Here is a 10,666-nt window from a genome sequence, read left to right as displayed (position 1 = left end):
ACTTAGTAAGAATAAGTCAGGGGTGACAGTTTAAAGTAAGTGAACTTAAGGTCAAGAAAATTAAATGTCAGTTAGGAGGAACTTAACCGCAAATCACGAAGGACATTTGATAGGAGTTCTAATTGTTAAAAGTCGAATATTTATAGACCCCCCAAAATGATATCTGCTGCTTCTGCATTTCCATTTTTGCTTGCGTGCCTCGGTGTTCAGGAGCTGACTTCAGAGGGAGCTGTATTTGACTCCAACAGTGTCATTTTCTTATGTTGATTCTTCAGATAAATATTATCTTCTCTGGCCTCTGTATTATTCAATCTCTTTCATAAGATGCTAATGGTCCTTTGCCTTAAAGAGCATTTGTTGACCCATCACATGCCCAATAATCTGATTCAGGCCTTGCAGGTACTTGGCAGGGGTCAGGAGGAGAACGTAGCCATATTCACCTCTGCCTTTGGTTGTTACAAGCACACAGTTGTCAGAGCCTCCATACTTCTTTGCAAGTGTGATATCAATTATACTGATTTTTGATGGTCTATTGGGCTGTTTTGTTGTTTTGTTTTCAACTGCCACCGTTCTTGGTAACTCATAGCAGAGTTGTTTTTGTTTTTTTTTTAATACTTTCGATTGTCATGTCCAATAGGATCCAACTGTTAAAGCAAAAACCAGTAAAAAGCACTTATACGTTATTAGCAGTGAAGACAGCTTTTTAGTTTTAACCAAAATTCATTTAAATGGCTCCTGGGACAGAATTTGTTCCCTGACTGAGGAACAACTACCTTTCGTGGAAGGACGAGATCGAGACAAGGTGGTAATCAGGTTTTAATCTCCATGGGCTGGCGGTGGAGACAGCACAGGATACCAGCAGCCCCTCACAAGACGGAGATGGACCGAAGGATTCTCACCGGCAAACGACACCGTCGGCTTTTACAAGTGCAGACAGAACGTCGGCATTAGCCCGAACACTCTTTGGAGACAGCACCCCCTCTTCTTGTTTTTTCTTCATTCCTTACTTTGTACATAATTCTAACTCTTAGTCTAATAGGAGGCAGAAGTAAATCAAAACATTCTCTTCATCACATTAAAATGTCAGCGTGAGTGTGGGGTCCTGGAGGACAAAGGAAGCCCAGCCCTGCCATGACCTCACCACCCTGAGAGTAATGGCGCCCTCTCTAATGGAGAAGTATGGAGAAGGGGAGCTCGAGAAGAACACAGGTGCTGGTCTTCTTCTATGGACTAAAATACTGGTGTTCTCCAGAATGTCAAGTACCTTCATTTTCAAATGTAAGCATTTATATGCATTCCAAAACTCAAGAGAAACCATTTGTAACTCATCTTGGACTTTATCCATCCTGCCACGACCCTTGTTCGCAGTGTAATTAGCTGCCTATCTTTAGAGAACAGTACGATTCTCAGAAATACAGAGCATCCATAACCTTTAACATCACATTACCCTATTAAAAAGAAATACTTAAAAAATGAACTTTTTTTAAAGAATGAAATATTTTATTCTAAAATCCAAACCAAATAAAGTTATATAGATGTGTAGAACCCAACAAATAAAAAATAGAGAGCTTGGCCCCTGAGTAGTGACAGGTTGCATACTAAATAAGCTTGTGATGGCTCCTGTCCCCCAGCTCTGTGAATGCCTTATATCCCCCAAGCCTGAGACTTTTCCAGGGGCTCTAATAAGTGTAATAAACACGTACACACACACACACACACACACACACACACACACACGACTATCTCCCCCTCCCCCATACTTGCCTGTCTCCTTCCTCCCCCAGTACTTCCCACCACACCAAGATTTTCTATGATCCAGGAAAAGCTGCTTATTAGTTGCCAAAGAAGGAATTGGTGAAACCCACGTAGTCATAGCCAGCGAGGTGGCTTCGGCCTCGTGGGTCCACGTACTGCTGCATATGTGAGGCACAGAACTGCACTTGTTCTGGGGTTAGGGCCTGAAACAAAGTAGAGAGAGATACAGTCATAGGGATTAGAAGTAGCTGGCTCCTTGGGGCTGGCAATATGCCCCGAACCCAGGAACGAGGGGGCAGAGAGACGGAGAAGCAGCAGCCAGCCCTGCTCCCATCACAGACCTTCTCAGAAATCTGTAATTTCTAATGAGCAAGTCCAGCTCGTCTTTTCAACTAGCCCTCACCTGAGGAGTCTCATCTCACTTGGACTACACACTTTATCCCATTCCCTAAATTTGGGTTATTCAAGAAATGGGGAAAGAAATGGCCTTAAAATTGAGTTTCAGATTCAGAATCACCCCTTAGAGTCATTAAAGAATGACTACAATTTTCAAGCTGGGACAACATAAAATGAAGCTGTGAGCAAAGCAAGTGGTAATTTGTGGAAGACAATGTCTGACCCCACAAAAAAGAGGTGTGTGGGGGAGGGTCGTTGCCAAAGGGTGGCGGCCGGGCCCAAGACAGGCACGCTGTGGACTGCCATGAGAGCACAGTGACAGTGGACGCAACTGGAATCTGACCTGCTTCAAGTCCTCTTTGGTAATGTAGGCCTTGCCCTCTGCCAGGGCTTGGAAAGCATTCTCGATTTCATCACTGGACTTGATGTTCTCTGACTCCTTGTCGATCAGGAATGAGGTGTAGTCCTCCAGGGAGATATAGCCCTTCCTGTGGGAGAAATGGGCTCCCCTCTCTGAGACTGTGGGCTGCAACCTCTATGTTGACCCCAGTCCTCACGCCCTTGCGGCGAAGTAAACGCTGCTTCCCAAGCCCTGGCCTCCGTGCCCACGTGAGCCTCCGGCTGGACTGTCCACACAGTCTGGGAGTCTCCATGAGCACCCGCCCCCAGGCACTTCAAGCTTTTCAAGGTGAGTTGAAGGCCTCTGTTTCTGCTCTTCTGTCATCCTTGGTATTAGAAAGAATTCATCCCTAACCCTGATGGGATCCCCCCATGACGGTACTCCGCCCCCCAAGCACACAACCCCCCTCTCATCATCGGCCCCCAGATCATCCAGGTCTCCTTAGGACCTTATACACATGGAAGGATTCTTTTGCCAAGGTCCATTCTCAGGACCAGCTGAGTTTCATAGATCAAACAGAAACCAGGAACTGAGCAAATTACTGAGGCTGTGCCTGAGTTGGACTTAGTACCATGAACTTCTGAAGTAATCCTGCAAGGGCGTCGATACCTGCCCCAGTCACATACGGCCGCCTGTACCCTCCTAGTCTCATGATGACTTGGTTTCATGGTTCCTGGATCATTTTACCCTCTGTGCCCGTTCCTCTAAACCCCATTCCCTACGATGGCCTGGCCCTTGGTCTTCTTCCTACCTCCCCGGATCGACGACGTCGAGGAACTTCTCAAACGTGGGCTCAGGCTCGTCCTCCTCCACCATGGGCAAGTAATAATTGAGGCCTCTCAGGCACGACCGGAAATCTTTGTGGCTCAAGCGCCCCGTCAGATTCTCATCAAAATGTCTGAAGAACAAAAACATTTTATCAAGTTCCACAGAGAACCCGATTAGAACAGAAAAGAAGGATTCTTGTCAGGCCAGCTGAGGCTTTACATGTCACAGGTCATCAGAGAACAGAGTGGGGAGTTTGCCTCTGTTTCTGAACTGTTTTGAACCTAGTGAATGGAGCAAAGATAGTAAGAGCGTGAGAGAAACGTATTTTCTACAGGAATCTCACAGACACATTCAAAGCCATGACTTGAAGCTGATGAACACATGAAGATCCTACCAGACCAACACTGAGGGGAAAAGTTCAGTTATTTGGAGATTCATTCTGAATGGGCTGGAAAACAAAGAACCGATCAACAATGAAGTTATACTCACTTGTATGTTGTGCTAAACTCCTTCAGCGTCTCCTCACTCACGCCTATGGTGTCTCTGAAAGGAAAAACATGAATTAGTCCATGAGATAAAACAGAAAATAGCAGAAGACATGCCATGCGGAATAGAGGGGGTGTTAGTGGATGGGGCGCCCCTCGGGTCATCTCATTCAGGGGTTGGCAAACGACAGCCCACGGGCCGAATCTAGTCTGCCACTTGCTTTTGCACGGTTTAATGAGCTATGGATGGTTTTTACCTCTTTACGTGGCTGGAAATAATCAAAAGAGGAAGTGTTTCATTAAACATAAAAATTGCATGAAATTCAAGTTCCAGTGTCCATAAATAGAATTTTTTTGAAACATGGACACGCTCATGAATTCGTGGGCTGTCAATAGCCCATTCTCTCTGTGATGACGAGTGAGTAGTTACAACAGAGACGGCAGGACTCACCATGGCTGACACATTTATGATCGGTCTCTTTATAGGAAAAGTTGCCAATCCCTGATCTAGACGATAATGCTGCCATTATTGCCAAGACCCTAACACCGCTTCGATATAATTAATTTATTCGGAAAAAAAAAGTGGATTCTGCTTTTCCGACTCTACACCTTGACTATTTCGTGCATTCTAGACATTTGAGAGGGACTTTTACAAAGTCAAAGGGACGGCTTCCTGAAGAGGTCGCGTAAGATGGTGAAGGGACCCTGAGAACTGGGTGACGAGTAGCTTCAGGGGGACGGGAGCATGGTCTCCTGTTTCATTACAGACCCCCAAATAAAAAGAAATGGTCATTCTGTGGGACAGAAAAGAGAGAGAAAGAGAATTTTGATTCTGGAGATGTGCATACTATCTCTGAAGCCGTGCTTTTATCCAGTGGCCCAAACTCGAGCCCCTGGGGCTAAGTTCCGACCCGGCACCACCCCCGCGCTCGCAGCCCCGGTCACGGCCATGCGTCTGCGGTACTTGGCTTGGATCTGCTGCTCCAGGTTGTGCTGCATCCGAATCCCCAGCTCGTGGAGTTGGTCCCACTGCTGGGCCAGCCCGATGGTGCTGTACTTGATGTCCAGAACCAAAGCCTCCTCCAGGCTGTCTCCCAGATCCTCAATCTTGGTCAGCTGGCGCTTCATGGCCTGGATCTCCTTCTGCTTCCGCTAGAAAAGACAAGAAGGGGAGAAGCAGTCAGGCAGGGTACCAGCTCCAAACCAAAGGATGGTAAAGAAGATAAGAAGCTGGTGAGTGTGGGTCTCCTCTAACTGCTCCGTATTCCTTACTCTCAGGGCTCTTCCTGTCCTCTGTGAAAAATGAACCGCTCAGGAAATCCGCTACTGTATTCCTCATTTATGTGATGGTGGGAAGGTTGGGTGATGTGACCTCGGTCATTTTGCTCATGTGTAATACAGAGATCTAAGAGTTAGTAGTTACACGGTGCAGGAGACAGGAGGAGAATGCCCAGGATGGCCGCGTGGCTGGCTCCCAGCGATCTGCACCGAGAGTTATCCGCGCTGGGGGTCGTGGCTGAGCTCCAGCCGGCTCCCCTGCAGCCACGCGGGCAGACTTCCACGAGACGCACCTGTCGTCCAGGCACATTCAGTGCCAACGCTGCATCCAGGCCATGCTTTCTCCTGAGTAGGGGAGGCGTGAGTGGGTTCTGAGGATGGGGCTGGGTGGAGATACTAAATGTGTTACACGGTACGAATGCTTGTGACCTTCCAGAGATTGGTCCTATCTGACAATATCTTACTCTTTATTATTGAAGTTCTTCCATAAGGGAGTAATTAGATTTAATTAATTAAACGTTCCCCTTGAGGTGGGGCTATAATGAAAATGAGGTTAAGAAACACTGTTCCAGCCTATTGCTTCACTCAACTGCTGAGAGACCATCTGGATTTAATTATATTGTCAAATGATTGTCAAATAATGATAGCTTCTGCACCTGTTTTCTTTTTTTATTATCACAGCGACTCTGTGATATGGGTATTGTGAACTCCATCGTATAGACACAGAAATTGAGGGTCCTGAAGTAAACTGACGGCCATGCCCACGGAGCGGAGGCCAATGGCTAGAACGTAAGTTGCTGGCAGGGTTAGGACTAGACCCTGATGCTCTTGGCCTTTAGGCTGGGGAATTTACCTAAAAGTACCACTAGGGTTGCCTTTAAGGCACTTTCCTTGCACTCCTCGTAATTCTGGCAATATCCTCAGCTCATAAGCAAATGTTACTTACTTTATTTGCTTCCAACTGGGATTCCAGAGTTCCTGTTTCTTTGAGCAAAGACCTAGTTAAGAACCAGAGGGAAATGTTATTCATAATATCAGAGGTCAATATTTCACCCAGACTGGTTTCAGCACCCTACGTTTCTCTACTTTTACATTATATGGCTTCTCTAAAATGAATTTTCACACCAGATTTTCATGAAATCAAACCCTTCTGTCAACTGGCAAGTCGTGAGACAGATGAGAAGAGAAGGAAGGTCTGCCCTTGTTCTTTAGCGTCTTCAAGAAGGCTTCTGTACCTTCCTCCTGGGGCTTACTCTCAACCATACCCTTAACCTAACGAGGTTAAGACTCCCCCTAGTGGGGTGCAGACAGAAAGATATGGCCTGTGCTCCTCTTTCCACCCCACACTTTGATTTGGGCACCATCTCAATCTGATGGTGACAGTGGGGATGATGAAGATGCCTCGGTGCCAAGTCCTCCTCCTCACGACTCTTCCAGAATAACAGAACAACACAAACATAATAACATGAAGTACTGACCCATCCAGAAAGTAAGCCCTGGGCATGCAGGTCCAGAACAGGAATCAGACGAGCGAAAAGAGAAATCACACGTTAACACAAATTACTTCAATGATCCTCTTTCCCTAGATTTATGAAATATTCTAAATCTAATGGGACCCCGTTTCGTCCTGCTCCCAGAGTCTGTCCGTGTCGGAGGAGCTCAGAGCCTCTGTGCAGCTGCTGTCATAGGATGAAGGGCCCGGGGGTCAGGTGCGTGCCCAGTGTTGGGCACATGCTGCCAGGGGATGAGGGACCAAACCAAAGGCAGAGGAGGCTGACCTGCACTTCCTCTGCCTTCTGCCCCATGACTTCGGCTTTGACACAGGATTTCCTTTGCTCATTGTCTGTTTCCCTTGTTGGGTTTGTAGAAACCGTATATATCACAGATCGCCTAAGCCACCCCTTTAACTCTCAAAAGTCCACATTTCTGACCCACCTACTAGATACAGTCTATCGACTTTGACATGCATCCTAATGTATTACAAGCCTCCAAGTCTCTTCTTTTCCAGGTCATTTGCCCTGGAAGACGTGACAAATGCTATTTCCGTGTATAAGGCATTCTGCCTTTAATAAGAGCAATTAGCATCGAGTATCTCACGGATTCTCATCACCACAGCTTCCTGGTCAGGCCGCACAAGAGCTTCCCAGCAGGCGCTCACAGAAGGCTCTGCCCCTGCTCATGCCACTAATACGTCTTATGTGACCTTGAGCAAGTCCACTCGTTTACTGACCTTCTTTCCACACTTGGAGGCAGAGGTAATCACATCTGTCCTCTACACTTTCCAAGGTCGCAGTGAGAGTTAAGGGAGGGAATGGGTATAGAAGCACTTTGTAAAGTGCAAACATAAGGGACTGTGTTAGTTTAGACTTTACTTACAGGCAGCAGTAAAAAAATGGGAGTATCTAGGAGAGAACGTGGATAGGTACAGTGGCGTGACATTCTCGTTTCTTGATTTTGCAAGGATTTTTGTAGAAAACCATCAATTCCAGATGAAAAGCACAGACAGGTTATGGTGATTTGAGAACACCACAAACGCTCTAGGACCCCCTCCTGCTCCCTTCCGGTATGCGACTCATCCCTGTGCTGAGTCAGGGAGTCTGGGTTTGGAGGCAGCACCACGCACCTGGTCTCCAAGATCCACTGAAGGAAGGCACTGGCGTTCTGCTCAAACTCCTGGCGCATCTCAAAGTTACTGACCTGTCTTTCCTCTTCCCTTTGCAGCTCCTGCTCCCGTTCCTAAAACCCCAAATCACAGACAGTGGCGTGAACACTGAAGACCCTTCTTTGCAGTAAAAGAGCTGGTTCCAGGGCTCAGCTGTGCAGCACCCCCCACCCCGAGTCTAACCCATCTTCCGGAATCCTGAGCTACCTGCTGGTATTCCCTCCCGCCCACCTCTCCACCTCTCCTGCCTCCAAAGGGAAGGAAGCTCCTGTCCCGCCCCAAAAGCACTTGCAGGTGTCTCGAAGACCAAGCCCAGTGAAAAATAAGCTACTAATAAAGGCAAATCGTCCTCTGCTCATTTTTTTCTAGGTGAAATCTTCATTTAAATGAACATAAAAGCAGCCTTAAAAGGAAAAGTAATACCGAGCTGCTGCTTCCCCTGCCTGTGCTCGCTCACTCTCTCTCTGTCTCTCTCTGACAAATAAATAAATAAAATCTTAAAAAAAAAAAATAAAACTGGTGACATTTTGGTGAAATTTTTCTTTGTGTAACTTTTTAATATCTTCCATAGTTTCTATGATGTATTAATATCATTACAGACAGACAAAAATTATACGCAAACGCAGAAAAAGGGCACTTTGGAGGTGGGTATCAAATAAGGATGGGGGAAGTCTATAGACTGTGAACTTATATATGAACCTTGTGAACTTTCAACCACCTCCTGGGGCCTGTGTTTGCGTCCCTGAATCACCGCTCAACACCCAGAGGCAGGAGAGTATCTGAACTCTGGGGCATAGGGTTATACACACGGCGAACATATTTCTAACATTTCCTTAGACAGTTCTTGCTCATGCCTGCTGTGCCAGCCCAGTCATTAACCGTGTCCTTTCTTTCTCAAAAGTCCCCAACGTGTAAAATAAGTTAGGTGGTCGTGCTCGCCACTGTGAAAGAGCCTCCAGGCGTGCCGTTACCTTGATGATGTCAGACAGGTGGTGCCAGAACTTCTCAAGCACCTCCATGGTTAACCAGGTGTAAGGGCTGGAGGGCACATTTAAGGCCTTAATCTGCTGGTCTAGCTCCCGCAAATCGTTGAAGTCAGATTGGGCCCCGACCAAGGAGGCCACGAAGGCCTCGTGGTCCTTCTGCAGCTGCCGGATCTCGTTCAGGGAGATGCAGTGCACAGGCTCGGACAGGTTCTCCTCGGCGTTCTCACACCAGTGGTTGAAAGCAGAGGCCTTGTGTGCAAATTCCATGAACAGCTCCTCAGCCTGCAGAGAAAAGAGTCACCTCCAGGTTTCCCAATAAAGCCCCTCAGCAAAAGAGAAGACTGAGGATTAAAAAAAAAAAAAAGACCATATTCAAATATTTTCAGGGTCAGGACTCCAAGAGGGCAGAACTGAAACCACGGAAGGCATGAAATCAGCGGGCAGGCAGGTGCATTTGAGGCACCGGCCCGGGTCCTGCCCCTCGGTTTGAAACTAGTCAAGTCTTCCAGCATCTACAAATAAGGGGGCTGAAGGACTCCTGGAGTTGTTTTAGTGCTAAGAGTCCAAATGAAGCAAGCGCCATTTTCGGTGATAAGATTTCACGATTTCTTATTCTGAAGTTTGTGCCTCAAGTCTTCCTGGCACACGGTGAATGTGCAAAAGTAGACGTTAGCCGAATGAACGGGTGAATCACTGAATCCGCAAATCACTGATGGGCAGGCCAGTCTCCCCCGTTCTGTTTGCTGCTTCTTCCTCTCCTCTGCTCTTCTGCAGATCACGTCTCTCTGGCGTCTCTCTGAACCAAGTCCTTCTCCTGCCTTCCTTCTAAAATCTATTCAGGACTCAACCCAGCTCCTGTCCTCTAGTCTGTACCCTTATCCCTACCTTACCGTCTGGAGTTATCCAGATGCTCTGAATAACTGAATTGTCCGAATTTCTGAACAAGAAAAATAGTGTGGATTGTTCCAAACAGTCAGTGAGCAAAAACAGTTTTAGATGTAAACTGTATCATGGATTTACGGTCAGAAGTTTGTATTTCCCCAGAGATTTATCTGAGGCAAATATGAAAATGAGTTTTCATTCCCAAAGATGGAGATCAAGGAGGAGAAAACTGGCCCAAATGGAAGAGGGATTACAAAGGTATCACACCATTATGTCTTACCCTGTGCTCACTTCCGCAATCTCTCTGCTAAAACGGACCAATACAGAGAAAGCTGATATGGCCCTACACAGGAAAGTCACAGACACCTGCAAAGTACTTCAAATTACTTTTGTAATATTAGGGCTCATCTGAGTATTTTACAAAGATTTTATGATCAGGAAATCAAATAACAAACGGCTTTGCAGTTTGAAAGTTAAGCAAAATAGAATCAGAATGTAAAGTATCTTTCTACGTAGAATGCACGTATGTGCGTAAAGTTGACCATAAATTGATCTGATTTTTCACTTAAGACTTATTTCTGTAAGTGCCGAGCCCTTTGGTAATTAGCTAAGGGTCCCTACTGACTGATTTTTATCGGTGTGTTTGTTTTCTAATTCCCCTAATCGCCCGTCTTCCCTTGCTGCCGGGTGCAGTACTTCCTATGGTCTAGGAAGGCTCGGTCGTTTCACTGAGCATCCTGACTTCCTTTCATTGTTGATATCTTTCATGATCAACATCCAATACCTTAGCAGCCACCACTAGAGAGACGTTTTCATCATTCAAGCCCGTATCGAGCTTGCACTGCCCTTTCAGATCCCTTACGTTTCTCCATCGTCGTAACGCAGAGCAGCAAGAGACAGTGGTAACATGATGGTACTTCATAAATGGAGGAACCAAGGCTCAGAGATGAGAAGTGACATATACAAGGTCTCGCAGCTGGGAAAGGTCAACACGAGATGAGAACTCAAGTTTTACTTGTCGAGTGCTCCTTTTATTTGGTTAGAGAGCAGTGGA

General features: G+C 46.5%; 1 protein-coding gene across 1 annotated transcript in view; it reads right to left on the bottom strand.

Moving 5' to 3' along the window:
* Nucleotides 1-1,511: 1,511 nt before the first annotated feature.
* SPTA1 (spectrin alpha, erythrocytic 1) overlaps nt 1,512-10,666 on the bottom strand; it is a 68,622-nt gene continuing 59,467 nt past the window's right edge. Inside the window, exons 44-52 of the mRNA XM_034667678.1 lie at nt 8,716-9,012; nt 7,706-7,818; nt 6,561-6,578; nt 6,029-6,080; nt 4,769-4,956; nt 3,809-3,862; nt 3,303-3,449; nt 2,495-2,639; nt 1,512-1,958 (exon numbers count right to left, since the gene is read on the bottom strand). Coding sequence (XP_034523569.1) covers nt 1,833-1,958; nt 2,495-2,639; nt 3,303-3,449; nt 3,809-3,862; nt 4,769-4,956; nt 6,029-6,080; nt 6,561-6,578; nt 7,706-7,818; nt 8,716-9,012 — 1,140 coding nt within the window. The 3' untranslated portion in view covers nt 1,512-1,832. The remainder of the gene's footprint in view (nt 1,959-2,494; nt 2,640-3,302; nt 3,450-3,808; nt 3,863-4,768; nt 4,957-6,028; nt 6,081-6,560; nt 6,579-7,705; nt 7,819-8,715; nt 9,013-10,666) is intronic.

This window comes from Ailuropoda melanoleuca, chromosome 8 (assembly GCF_002007445.2).
Source record: "Ailuropoda melanoleuca isolate Jingjing chromosome 8, ASM200744v2, whole genome shotgun sequence".
Lineage (NCBI taxonomy): Eukaryota > Metazoa > Chordata > Mammalia > Carnivora > Ursidae > Ailuropoda > Ailuropoda melanoleuca.
Note: the sequence above shows the minus strand (reverse complement) of the source record. Positions and strands in the feature narration are given on the sequence as shown.